The sequence below is a fragment of the Nycticebus coucang genome, chromosome 16, assembly GCF_027406575.1.
Source record: "Nycticebus coucang isolate mNycCou1 chromosome 16, mNycCou1.pri, whole genome shotgun sequence".
NCBI lineage: Eukaryota > Metazoa > Chordata > Mammalia > Primates > Lorisidae > Nycticebus > Nycticebus coucang.
The window spans coordinates 27,937,461-27,952,167 of record NC_069795.1 but is presented as its reverse complement, the minus strand read 5'-3'; the positions used below and the strand labels follow the sequence as shown (position 1 = coordinate 27,952,167).

Genomic DNA, 14,707 nt, shown 5'->3' with positions numbered 1-14,707 from the left:
TTAAAAATATCATTTGAAAGGCGTTCTATTTTAAGTTTTGCATTTTTCCTTTAATTCTTAATTTTATAGTATTTTTTGAAATATGATTTTCAGAGGAGTTTAATAAAGAAACTGGACAGGCTGTTGTTGGAATAGAAACCTTACCACCAGATTTGAGAGATTTTGTTGAGGAAGACAACCAACGATTTGAAAAAGAACTAGAGGAATGGGACGCACAACTTGCCCAGAAGGCGTTGCAGGAAAAGCTTTTAGCAGCTCAGAAATTGAGGGAGTCAGAGTCTTCTGTGATAACAGGTTTGTCCATTTTTACTGCTGTTTTTTATTATCAGCATTATTATATTTATTTTGTTGTAAAAATATATGCTTATTCGGGGAAAATATGACTGTCTTAAGTATGAAGAAGTCATTAGAAATCATATGAAATTTCATCATTCCGAGATGACTATAGGTAACAAATTAGTTTACCTCTTTGCCTGACACCCGTGTATGAATATATACATAATATGATATATACCTTTTGAAAGATAAGTGAGATGATTCTGTTGGCCCTCCTCCTAAATACCCTGCCTAGGTTGAGTGGGCTTGACTTCTCGGCAGGATACAAGGAAAGCTGTGAAATCAGCAGGCAACCTAAACCCTTTCACCAAAGCTATCAGGAGAATGAACTCCACTAGTTTCAAGTTTGAGCAAAATAATGCTATATATATTTATATATATATATTCATATATATATTTTGAGTAATGCTGAAGTAGCATCATTAATTTGAAGTAGTTTATTAGATGTTTTCAAAATTCGTAATATCAAAAACCAAATTAGACAAACTATTTCATGTATTACAAGTAAAAAAAGTTTACAGACCTGTAAAACAAAGAATAAGCATATAAAAATATAAATATTTTAAAAAGTCATTTTAAAATAAACCATTAACTGATGAAATCAGTAGAATATTCAAAGTAAACTCCATATAAAAATGAAGAAAATGCATTGCAGAACAATTGAAAATAGAATATCTCTAGATCTCTTTTCTTAAGGATTAATTTTATCATCTGAGTTGTGAATATGTTTTAGCGCAACATGTTTCATGCTGTAGAAAAGCACTCTCTCTATATTAGTTAAGAAAATGAGAAACTATAAATTTAAGCCAGATACAGTCTTTAAACACTTTTGTCTCTTTTTTTCTCCATAGCTCTAGGTGGATCTTTTAGAGTAAGCTCCCTTCTATAAAGGGGTGGCAGGGGCAATGTCTGTTGTGTTTTCTTTTTATTTTTTTAAAGAAGCATTTCCAGTTTTTATTTGTTTAATTTCATCTTATATAGGCAGAGATTTACTTGCAACTTTGCTTAGGTAGGTTTAAACATTATCAATTGAACTTTAGAAGGAATTATTTTTTTCAGTATAAGATTTTTGTTATAGTACCTCAATATGGTACCATAACTGATGCAGGAACACATAGATCTGTCCAGACTTGTGACTTATTTTCATATAGACTAAATTGTTGCCGTTGACTTTGATCTGAAGAGGAAAATAATTCAGAATTTTTTAAAAGGCCAAGGAAGTGGTCTTATACCAACATTTTGATAGTGGAATGTCATGCGCTCAGCCTGACCACCACCATTGTAGCGGCTGGTGAGCTCTGCCGATATGCAGGCCTGCTCTTCCCTATACCTCCAGGGCCGCCTACCATGTGGAGCAAGTGGAGCTGTGTGGATCTACACTGATGCACTTCTGGGAGATAGCAAGAGGTTTCTGAGCTCGAATTGCAGTGTCGTAACTCTGTTACAGTTCCCTTCATTTTTATGCCAGTTCCATCTCTTTGTAGTTTTATCCTTTGTCTTCTGTATATATCCTTCCCAAATCACTCTCCAGAACTTGCCCTAAGGTGGAGCTGCTGTGTTATTCTTCTCTTAATATTTATGTATGCAATTCACATGTAACTATTCTTACATTATTAATAGTGGGAGGAAGGGCCTGAATGATTTGTGAAACTGTCATGTACCTAAACACTCTGATATAGTTGAATCTTTCATTCATTGGTGAAGCTCCAACTTTATTCTTGGCTCAGGTGCTGTATTTTGTGAAACCAAAATATTCTATGTAGCCTCCTCCTCCTCATCTTATCTGTTTGTCATAAGGCTTTCCAATTCAGTTAACACGTTTTATTTCTACTTAGTCAAAGTAATGTATAATCCCCACTGATACTCTTATCTGATAGGGACGAGCCTTGTTCCACCTACCTTTGTCAACTTATTTTCTCTATATAAAAAGGCCACATCTAGATACCCTCACACCCCTTTTTCATGATTGATACTTCTCACTTCAGTACTGTGTATTGGGCCCATATTTTCACGTCCCTTTTTACTATATAAAGTAAACTTGAAAAAAATGCAGATATGTTTCTGAGGGAAACCAGAATAACTAAAAGATAAAGATATGGAAACGGTTAATTTATATGTAACTGTCCTGATAATTGTCTTCCAGACTAGAGTTTTAGAAAGCAATGCCAATACTACCTCAATAGAAAACATGGTGTCCTCCATAGAGGTGATGAAAATGCACACTGTAAGTTAGTAGAAATAGAATGTGTCAAGTCTGTGCATTTGGAGAGTGAGAATTGTTTTTTAAAAGATTGATTTCTATTACTATGTTATCTTTGATGTTAATAAAATCATGCACTGCTGCAAGAGAGTTTCACGTATCACAATGGAATGAGACTAATGTTTTATTAGAATTATTTGTCCTCTGTCATTAGAAATTTTATTTTAGTACCTATGCTGCCATCTTCCTATTCTCCTTATAGTTTTCAAAGTAAATGATTTGTTTAGCTTGATGTAATCCTTCCAAGATCTCAAAGCAAACCTATGTTTAAGTTTCTGAGGTGTGCACTCAGATTATGAGTGACTGGCTGAAGTAATACAAGGAAATCTTGTTCATACAATCTGGCCGAGTAATTTTCCTTCCCACCCTGCAAACTCTTCTCAATAAACCTATAGCATAGAACCATTAAAATCCAATTTTTACTAAATGATACTCAAAATAAGAAAATGGATTTATATGTAGTATAGTGTTAATCAAATCAGCACTTGTTCCTCTTCTGCTAACATGTAATTAGGAAATCCATGTGTATCGATTCTTCAGTACCATTCTTTGCCTACCAAACCTAAAGTAGGCAATAAATGATAAAATATTATTTGGTTCATTTCATACTATGCTTATACTATTCCCTAAACCTGCTTATTGTAAAGGAAATCTTACCTGAACTCACTATGATACTTATATACATCAGAATTACCAGGTGGATTTTTTTTTTCTGAATGTAAATAGCACACCCAATCTTAGACATATTGAAATCAAAATCTCTGGAGAAGGGATCAAAAATAAGTATTTTTAAAAGATCATCAGATCATTCTGAGGTGTACCTATGGTGGAGCAACATGACTTTCAACTGTATTTATAGAACAGAGAAACTATTCTGAAGGAGAGAAGAGCATTGTGTGAGTTTTTATTTTACTTGTATTACTTCTATCTCAACTAAAAAAATATTTGAGGTTCTTACAGTATACACGGCACATCTACAGATTTAAAAAAGCCGAAGTAAAGAAATAAGGGTAGAAAAAGAATAAGGTAAAAGTGGCTAAGATTGGTATGAAATATATTCCAAATTTGTGTGGAGGTGGAAGGCAGAGTTGGCTCTAGGACTTCTTTATGAAGACTGCCTACAAGTTAAAAATAAACTGATATTCTAGGAAAGTACAATTGGTTCCTGAGAGTAAGCCCTGGTAGAGTGAACAATATTCTCAGCACTCTGAGGTTCCTTGAGAGCAGGGACTAGGTGGTAGTGTTATTTATACCTCCTTCATCTACTATAATGATGACGTGGTAGATGTGCCTTGACTATTTTCTAATTTAATTTATTCCCTAGGGCGATTCCAATAATGAGTTTACAAGGGGTGATTCTCAGGGTAGGGGATATAACAGGATTTTAGAATAAAACCTAAATAATTACAGAGGCTAGTCACTCGAAAATCTCAGTGAAACTCCCATAGAACAAATGAATGACCTTGAGAGACACTTTAGGTACAGGGATATTCTGTACCTCTATAGAAAGCTGTTCATGGTAAAGGTAGGGGACCAAGGAAGAGTTCTAGGAGTGAAGACCAATAGGTGGTATGAAAGTAATCACTAAACATCTTCCAAGTTGCTGTAGCCTGAGCAGAACCTTAACCATTAGCCAGTTAGTATGTAAAGTGCCTGTTAGATTATTAAGTAGATGCAGAAACCAGCGTGGTTTCTGTTTGTTATAAAGTTTCTTCTATTTATGCAGGTGATATTTGAGTTGGTTAGAGATTAAAAAAAATTATTGTATGTATTGTATTAATATAGTAAAAAAATTAACTCATTGTTCTTAATTAGAAATAGAAATTGTTTAAATATATGGCAGGATTTTAGTTCATGAATCCTCCATGTAGAACAACACAAAATAGCCAGTAACAATTATATGTATTTAAATGAAAAATGTTTGTTATTGACTTAAAAACAATAAACACAGAATAATTTTTTTTGTTTAAGAAGCATTGGTAGGTAGGTAAAGTCTGGAAATACATATAATACCCTTATCTCCCATAGCACAAAGAGCTCATTTCATTCATTTGTTCCAGTAAACATATTTTTACCATACTTCCCTTTGAGTAGCCTATGTTTCGTGTTCCAGTAAACATATTTTTACCATACTTCCCTTTGAGTAGCCTATGTTTCGTCTAAACCCGATTACACCCTATTTCTCTTGCATGTAGGAAACTTTCCTTTCATTATAACAGTGTTCATTAAGTATCCTTCATCTTAAAAATGTTCTTTTACCATCAATAGTCCCCAATTTTTGTCCACTCTTTAAGATTTGGTTCATATTCCAAAGTCTTCAAAGCACTTCTGTAGCAACTATTATCATTCCCACTCAATTCCCAACTATTAACCAAATTTATTATCTTCTTTTTATGTTGTATATTTTTGTTTGCTTACCCGTGTAGCAGCTCATTTATAGCAGGTATTTTATTAAACTTTTATCTGCCCTTAATAGTACTTTTCTGTATACTGTTGATTCTGCCTGGAATCCTTTCCTTTCTCTTCTCCAAATAATTCTCCCTACAGGGCAGTGCCTGTGACTCAAAGGAGTAGGGTGCCAGCCCCATATACTGGAGGTGGTGGGTTCAGCCCCGGCCAAAAACTGCAAAAATAAAATAAAAAAATAATTCTCCCTACAAATTCATCAATACTGTGGTTGTTATCTCTTCTAGAAAGTGTTTCTTAACATTATCTCAAGTATGTATTAAGTTTCCAGTGCTTTTATAGAACCCTGTGCATAACTCTGTTGTTAGATTTAGCACACTGTATTATAATAGAATATATTTACATGATTTTACTGATAGTCCCTTAAAATGAGCAAAGTATGTGAATTTTTTGTCCTCATATTTTTAATACTTAGTATGGCACTGAAAATGGCCCTGGTTCATTAACAATTTTGAAAATGTAGTTTTTGTTTCCTGGATGTCAAATTCTTGTCGGTTCATTTACCGTGGCCACAGCACCACTCAAATAAGTTTCATGGAAAGTATATATACAGGGAAAACTAATGAAAATAGTTTTATATATGATATTTAGGAAAAATCATTTAGTATTATCGATTAGGTTTTTGGAAACCTTGTCCTTGGCTGCCTAAGGTGGACGTGACTTATGCTGATCAAATGAAGTCACTCTTGCTCCTAAGGACTTACTCTGCATAACTCTAGGTTTGAGCAGCTTAGACCAGTGTCAGACCACAACTGCACTGAGTCCACATCCCATTATCAGCTGTTGACATCATCTCCTATGCTGCAGAAAGACACGAATGACGAACAGAGAAAAAAAAACTTTATCAACAAGAACTTTCTCTCTGAAAAGCCTTAAATCAGCTGGCTTAAGCTACCTATCATGAAATCTTCCAGAAGCAAATGTGCTTCTCAGCAGAAACACCTGATTTCTTTGCTTCATTTATCATGCAGGGGCCCTAAAGGAACATACAGTTCAAAATCAGGAAATATGGAGATGAGGACATACAGCTTTTCTCCCTTTCCACACACATTGTAAGCATTCCTACTGGCATTTTCCTTACAGTAAATTTTACCTTCATGTTCTCCTAGTTACACAAGCCAGAAACTTAGAATCCTCTTCACGCCTTTGTGCCCTAAGGATGTCTAGAATCCAGCCCATTTTGTCTGTTGCTATTATCCCAAAGCTTAGTTGGTTCTTTCCCATATTATTCTAATACCTCACTAACCTTTACTTTTGTTCTCTTCTCTAAGCCTTTCTTTACAGTGTAGCCAAGATTTTTTTTTTTAAAGCTTGCCATGTCACCATTTGAAAACTCTACTTACTTTCTGTTGCCCTTAAAACTGCTACATGATCTAAAGGCTATTCGTGCATCGTCGTTATCCTCATCATCCCTTGTGCTGTAATCTCTATTCTTACACCGTAGTCCAACCATACTCTTTCTTTCTTCTTTTTCTTTTCTTTCTTTTCAGCACCACACTCATGCCCAGGGTGGCGACTACAGCCTCCAGTTCCTGGACCCAAGTGTTCTTCTGGCCTCAGCCTCTCAAAGAGCTAGAACTACAGGCATCTGACATGACCCAGGGCTTATTTTTAAATATATATATATTTTTTTTTTTCGTAGTGAAGGGGGTCTCACTGTGTTGGTCAGGCTAGTCTTGAACTCCTGGCCTCAACCATTTCTTCTTCCTTGGCCTCCCAAAGTGCTGAAATTAGAGGTGTGAGCTGCCATGCCTAGCCTTGTGTTTTGTTGTTTTGTTTTGTTTAAATCTAGCCCATGCTCACTACATGGACTCTTCATTTTTCCATGTAGCAAAATAAGCCATCCTTCTTTCAGCTTAACAGCCACTTTGTTTCATAATCTAAATTGCCCACACTATCCTCACTCCAATTTTATTCCTAGGATGTGTTATCATAATATTGTCAGAATTTATATGTGTGATTGTCAGTGACTTTCTCCATAGTTGACTGTAAGGTTTATGGAGGTGGAGACTCTGGCTGCTTTGTCCAACCTGGAGTTCCAGTGCTTAGCCTCGTGTCTGGCATGTACTTAGATGCTTACTTAAAATTTGTTGGACAATTGAATGGTCCATGCATGGACATTGAAATAATAGTACCTATTTTGGAATCACAGTTCACTCTGGAGATTATTAAAATTAAAATGTTGGAGACAGTGACAGTAATCCTATTTTTTTCCAGCTGGTATTTGAGCAAGGGCTCACTTAACCAATCCAACTAACGTTCTATGACATTTTAGTAGACCTTTTTCTTTCGCATATCCATTCATTAATTTAGTTGTTAATTCCTTTGTTCCTTTAGGTTATTGTATACCTCTTACTGCTAAGTAGTGAAGAATTAGCAATACAAAGGATGATAACATCCCAAGCTCTTGAGATTCTTATAGACTAGCAGGGCTTATGGGCTTATAATAAAGTCATAGTTGTGATAAGTGATATTTAAAAGGAAAATGTAAGTTACTGTAGAGAAGTAGTTCTCATGTGTGAGTGATTTTGTCCCCCAGGAGACATTTGAATATACTGGAGACATTCTGATTTTCGCACCTTTCAGGCACAGACCTGCTGGCATCTAGTGGGTGGATAGATGTTGGGGTTTGTAGGACAGTGCTGCAAACCAAAGAACCTTCCTGCACCAAAATCTCAACGGTACTGAGGCTGAGAAATCCTGCTGTAGGAGTTGGCTAATCGGTAGTACTTACATATGGAAGTGGCGTTTAAGTAAAATCATGAGTAGGAGGTGTGTATGGGGAGAGTAAAAGAGTGGATGAGTATATAGGCAGAGGGAAAAATATGTGGAAAGATCCAAAAGCGTACCCTTCCTTCAAGTGTCAGAAAAGCTGGAAAAGGGTTAGTGTATGACCCTTTTTCAGGAAAGGGCAAAGGACACAAAGTGATGTTGGAGAGAGAAGCAGAGCTTTATAGGTCATGTAAAGATTTGGGGGTTGTCTGTGAAACACTCCATAGAAATTTATAGTGTATTGTTGATTTGTGAGTGTGGACCTCTAAAGATAGGTAAGAGTTGGAGATACAACTTGGACGGTTCCTCACAGGGATGGTATTTTAAGTCATGAATTTATAATGATACCAGTTTGCCAAGTTACGGTTGCTTTGTCCTCTGGCACCATTCAGCCACCAGGAGTAGGTTCATAAAAGATAAAAGGTTAGGTTCATTTAGGGTTAAGGTTTTCTCAGGAAGGTGTGAGAAAGGATCCTGTGGCCAAAGACACATAGCTACTGTGCTGGCAGTGGCTGCTCAGCCCAAGATTCCTGTACAAGCTAATTCTTCATTTGGTAAAATGCTGGTGATTTTCCAAAATGAAATTTTGGTATTTCTAAGACAGAAAAATTTACTATGGATTCCTTACCATAAACTATCTCAAATGAGTGCTTTCTTTAATAATTATTTGAGTTCACTTGGTTCTGGGTTTGTGTTTGGTTTTGTTGTAAATTTAGCTATATGTTAAAGGATGTATTTTACTTTAAATAGAAAACTAAAATTGATTATCATCTAACTTCAGATTTAGAAATAAATAACAGATACATGTTAGTAAGGACTCTGTGATTTATATTAGATATACAATTGATTCTTTTCTCATGAAGCACAAGCAGGAGAACCAGAATATCTAGAGCAGCCATCAAGAAGCGATTTCTCAAAGCACTTGAAGGAAGAGACTATTCGAGTAATTACCAAGGCTTCACATGAGCACGAAGATAAAAGTCCTGAAACAGTTTTACAGTCGGTAAGAACCTTTCTTTTGGCTCTTTGAGCATAGCCATGTTCAGATTTCCTCCCGTGGAGAGCGACCTGTCTGGGCTTCAGGAGAGACAGGCCCTGAGATGGCTCTGCCGTGAAGGGGATCAGTGACCCTGGCAAGTCACCTAAGGTCCAGGCTCTCATTTCCTCAACTGTAATTTTAAAGATGATTTTCTCTCAAGTTTCTATTTTCCTCTTAGAAAATTATGATGGGTCATAATCATAGATTAAGTTGATGATTTTATTTGGAACTTCAAAAGAGAAATATAAAATACAGCAATATTTCTCCTGTTCCTCACTCTTTCCATCTGTAACTATTACTTTGGAATAATTAGAAATTTAAGTATAATTTAAATTGTTCCATGAAATGTGTTTAATGATAACTGTATTCTAGGTTAGCAGAATAAATACGACATTACAAAACACATTATTTCAAGTGTGTCCTGTGCACAAATCATCATTAGTATTCTACTGTATTGTCATCTTCAAATATTTCCTTTATAATAGTATGTTGAGCACATCGTGTTATAGTAGCAATGAACATGACATTCTGAAAGAAGGTATTTAGAGAATTTGGTACTGCAGCTCCATTCTGTTTTTGTAGTCATTTATCTTTTATTAGTGAGCATAAGCAGCTCTATTGTAGGTTTTATGACAGTTCCTGTTAATATTTGAAGATTTCCTTCCTACACAAAGAGAATAGGACCTAGACATAATATAATTTTACAGTACCTGATTTTTTTGTGTAAGTGAACTCAGTTCCAGAAATAGCCTGCTAATTGCAGTGAGGCCTTTAATATGATAAGTCCTTAGTAAACCCAAGTGTTCCATAAATAAACCAAAGGGTCTTCTATTAATTTTGTTTTGAGTAATAATCAGAAATTACTCATTTCCTTTTTGAAAACTTTTGAAAATATATTAATATATCATCTGACCATTACAAACTGTGTTAATTTAAATACCTAACTTTAATTTTGATGGTTCCAAATTTTGCATATGCCTTAGAGGATCTAAATGATTTAAGGGGGCGCATTACTCACTTTGAAGCTTCTCCTGGAAAATGCTTGATTAATAGATCTGAGATGTCTACTTGGAGGGTGGAAAGAGGAAAAACTAGGGAAGGAGAAATGGCAGAGGAGTAGGTACAAGGGAAATTAGGCCTTTACTAATTAGAAATTTTATTTGTAGGAGCCTCCATTATCGCTAGTAAGTGTCATCCTTTTAGCTGGTAATAGAAAACCGAAAGCATAGCTTAGTGTAGAATCATGATTTTCTTAGTTTGACTAGTCATATATAATTTACATTTGAAGAAATAAGCACTTTTATATTTTAATTGATAGCTTATTAATATGGATATCATATAAGCTCGCAACCCATTGCCTCATCTTTACTTGAGCAAGGAGAATGACAGGGAAAGACTGTAATAGGCAGATAGCATATATTTTTTCCATTTTGGTTGTCTTTTAGAGTGGTATCCTCAATTTGCCCCATGGTCTCTTTAAATCCTGAAGCAAGTCTCAGAATTTGTCAAATGTGGCTGTCTGAAGTGGCTCATGGTTCTTGGTGTCATGGTCAGTTGTTCAGGATCGAGGTTAACTACTTCATGTTTTGTTTTCTCATTTAAATTTGAGATGCATTGGAAGCGAAATTGTGCAGATGAAATGAGACTTCAGACTTTGGAATCAGATATTTTGGGGGGTTTGGATATTAGTTTTACTTCTTACTAAACCTCAGTTTTCTTTTTCAAAAAGTGGAACTGATGGTGAGATCATGAAGAACATTTTTTGAAAGTGCCTAGCATGGCATGTGGTAGGCACTCAGTAACTTCCGCTACTTTAACCCTAGCCATTTCACAACTACACGGTACACTGAATTTTAAGCTTAGCATAAGAATCCTTGGGAAAGCTTAGAACCACAGAAGTCATGGACAGTCTTCGAATGTTTAGGCAGCTTGCTTTTTAGAAAAATTTCTTTAAATAGGATGCTTTAGGATATGTAAAAGGAAAGAAAAGTAAATTCAGGAACACATATTCCCACTCACTACTCAAAGTTTTAATTCAGTCACTTTTAGTATGTTGTTTTCTGTTAACTTGTATTTGGATTTTGGATTTATTTTTGTGTTGAGTTACATATAAAATTTTATCTTGCCTTATCTACTTTTAATGACTTAGCCTTGTAACAAACATGTCCCCATGTTCTGCAGTCAGTAAAAAAAAAAAAGTGTAAGGACTGAGTATTATTTTGTTGAGTAATTGTTGTTTGCTTACCCATTTGCTCATTGTATATTTGTTTCTACTTTTATATTTTTATGAATAGGCTACTGGAATAAACTTTTCTCCATCTTTCAGGTTATTTCCTTAGACTGGAATTACTAGGTTAAAAGATATAGGCATATTAATGTGACCAAAGGGCTTATGTAATAGTTATATTGCTTTCTAAGAACCTTTTTTATGGACCACTTAAAAAAAATACAGTTAATGGATTTTAGGCAATTAATAAAACTCTTTGTATTTTAATTATTTTTGCAAATTATTAAACCTAGGGGTGCTTATTTTTAATTCTTGTCAAGGTTAGCCTTTGTTAACATGTTTGTATAAGGCCTGGAAAAAATAGAAAAAGAAAAACATTCCTTGATTGAATAAGCCCTTAAATTCTTTATATGAAAAATTTTATGATACCTGAGGATATCTAAATTTGATGAATGATACTACAGAATTATTTTATTCTGCTAAAGCCCCTTCTCTTTTCCAACTTTTACCTATGGAATTAATCAGTATTATGCTGTTAAATTTACTCAACACTGATTAGAAAGGCTTATGAAACGTTTATTTTCCCTACATGCAAACTCTTTTCCAAAGAGAATACATTTTATAATAATCAGTATTCTAAGTAATACATTTTTTAATTGCTGTTCACTTTAAATTTATGTTTGTACTCTTAATGTGGTATTGTCGTGGATTGGTTTGTAGTGAGAAATCTGTCACTACAAACTCCAGACAGATTTCTTAATTTACTTATATCATGCATTTCACTCTTGTGACTGGGGAAACCTATCACAATTCTTTTCTTTGCAGTTTTTGGCCGGTGCTGGGTTTGAACCCACCACCTTCGGCATACTCCACTGAGCCACAGGCGCTGCCCCTTATCACAATTCTTTCATATACCGCGAGGATTAAAAATCTTAATTAAATGTCATGGACCAAGCACATCTCTATTGAATATATGTGATAGTAATATTAAACTAAAATTATTCAAAATAAACAATTTAAAGTGGCATAATAAAATAGTATAATGACACTGGCAATAACCTGGCATTTATAGGACAACTATTATATACCAGATGTTGGGTTTGCTACATACATATTATCTCTTAGAATCATGACAACCATGCAGGTTATTTCCTTTTAAAAAGTTGAGCATTTAGCTAAAATAAGAAAGCCCTTTCTAAAAATGTTATGGTTTAGAATAACATTTCTTTTAAAATGGGGTAATACCAGTCTTGGCCATTAGTTTTGTTTTATTGTTCAATTAAACTCTTTCTGCATATGTACTCCTGGAAAGTCAGAAAAAAGTAATTTACCTGTCTTTCAAATGGAAATAAAACCTCTTTAATTGTTCTTAATTAAAGTTTATTTTAAAACTAAAGTTTAGTTTTGCTTAGGAAAACATTTTATGGTCCAAATTAAAATCACTTAAAGTGCTTGAAAGGTTTATATTTGTTCATAGGTAAATAGTGGATATGCTAGTTATAAATCTGTTCAGTAAAATCAGACCATGTAAAATCTGAAGAGTATTTTGAATGAAGCATATGAGTGTGTCTTTGATTGGACTTTACTAGTTTGCAGAATGGCTTCTACTTTGTTATTGTGCATTCGTGATATACATAGATTTTGTGATGAAGGAGAAGAAAAAACCCAGTACATCTGATTGAGTTGTTAAAAATGAATATCATTTTCCAAAAAAAAAGATATTACTTTCCAACAGCTTTTTCTTATTTTCAAGCATTGATGGGTTACTTTTTGATATAGATAGGTATCTGCATATATTTGCAACATATCTATGAAAGTCCCTGAGTCTCATAGGCTGTATAGAGTGAGTTAAACACCATAGAATGTGGTTAATAAATGGATACACAATTGATTACCAGAAAAAATGGCAAAGGTTAAAACCATAAGTAAAAACTCTACAAATCTGCTGGGTTTAGAAGTGGTCATATCTTATGTTGGTTGAGATATTGAGAAAGATTTTCTGAGGAATAGAAAATACAACTTATTTTTATTATTTTAAGAATTTGGAGTTAAAATGCTTTGTAGATAAGAGATGAAAACCTGTCTTAAGTGTTTGGAGACATAAAGGGGAAAAGCTGTACATTCTGTTTTACTTCTAGATGAATAAATTTGCTTCTAATGTTCAGGTGACAAGCAAATGCAGGATTTTTTTCAAAAATTCTTAATTCATATGGGTACATAATAGTTTTATATATCATAAAGTACACGTGATGTTTGATACAGGAATACTATGTGAATTAATCAGATTGGGGTAATTGGGGTATCTAATATGTTAGGAATCTTTGTATTAGGAACCTTCCAGTTCTACTCTTTTAATTATTTTAAAGTAAACCCTAAGTTATTGTTGATTATGGTCACTTTGTTGTTCTATCAAACATTGTTCTATCTATCTAAATATATTTTTATACCCATTAACCATTAAAGTGGGATGTTTAATGGATACAAATGCAGATATTTTTAAAGACTTGAGAGTCTATGTACTCAAGATTGGTGTTTCCATTGTTCTTTTTTCTAATGTTCATACTAATGATTTTCTTCTGCAGAAACCTGAAAATCCTGCAACCCAACTGCCTTCTAACCAGCGAGTTGTAGAGGTGGAGATTCCTCATGTAGGGAAATTTATGATTGAATCAAAGGAGGGGGGGTATGATGATGAGGTACCTTTATTATAGCACTCTGCACCATTGCTGCTTAATTTTTGCCTTTTTCTACACATACTTTGGGCATGCCTGCACCCTTACACTTGTGTCTCCTGCTGCATAACATCGAGCTTTGCCACCCACAGTCTGAAATTTCTTTACCAACTACTAACTGAACTTTGAATTTAAGTGAAAATTTAAATAGAAAGCTTATGAATGTTGTCAAAAGAGTAATTTTATATTTGTGGAGTTAATTTTTATGAAGAAATAGAATCAATTCTCAGGTTGATAGATTAAAATAAGATTTGTTTATTTAGTAGATAATATTTTGCATTTGAAAATAATTTTATATTCTTTTCCTGTTGTTATTTATTATACTTGCCTACCATAACCTAGCAGAAAGTCCTGCACCATGATTGTAAGATGAATAATTGATGTGTTTGCTACCACAGCCTCTTCGTGGGGCTGGACAGTGAATGACTACTTATCAACATTACTGTGTGCCTGCTGGTGTCTGACACACTCCTGGTGGCACCAGGAGTGGTGACACACTCCTGCTGGTGGCACCTCCGTCTTTTTCCTCTTACCTCTTCACTATTAATACTCATTTACTTAGTTTTCTAACAGTATGGAGAAATTTTTATTTCTCATGGTAGAGTTCATTGGAATCCAAGTGAAAATAATCTATTGTTAGCACCATATTATTTTCTCCCCTTTTCCGCTTTCCTCTTGGTACTCTTAGAATTGTTCTCTATATTTCAGGAAGGTCCAAAGTAACAAAGAAGGCTATGCCTTTTGTGTGGGGGTGATTTGGAAAAAAGCTTATTAGAGTCTATCATTTGTTAGTTTTTACAGGCATGGATGATAATATATATTTGTTTGTTTGTTTTCAAGTAACATTTTTTTTTCAGACTTATTCTAAGGTTATA

General features: G+C 34.4%; 1 protein-coding gene across 3 annotated transcripts in view; it reads left to right on the top strand.

Annotated features, from left to right (window-relative positions):
• USP25 (ubiquitin specific peptidase 25) overlaps nt 1–14,707 on the top strand; it is a 143,509-nt gene that overhangs the window by 92,219 nt on the left and 36,583 nt on the right. For 2 of the 3 annotated variants that reach the window (XM_053564915.1, XM_053564916.1), the window contains 3 exons: nt 94–294; nt 8,698–8,837; nt 13,683–13,796. In XM_053564915.1, the coding sequence (XP_053420890.1) occupies nt 94–294; nt 8,698–8,837; nt 13,683–13,796 (455 nt within the window). The remainder of the gene's footprint in view (nt 1–93; nt 295–8,697; nt 8,838–13,682; nt 13,797–14,707) is intronic. The other variant, XM_053564917.1, reaches the window with a different exon arrangement.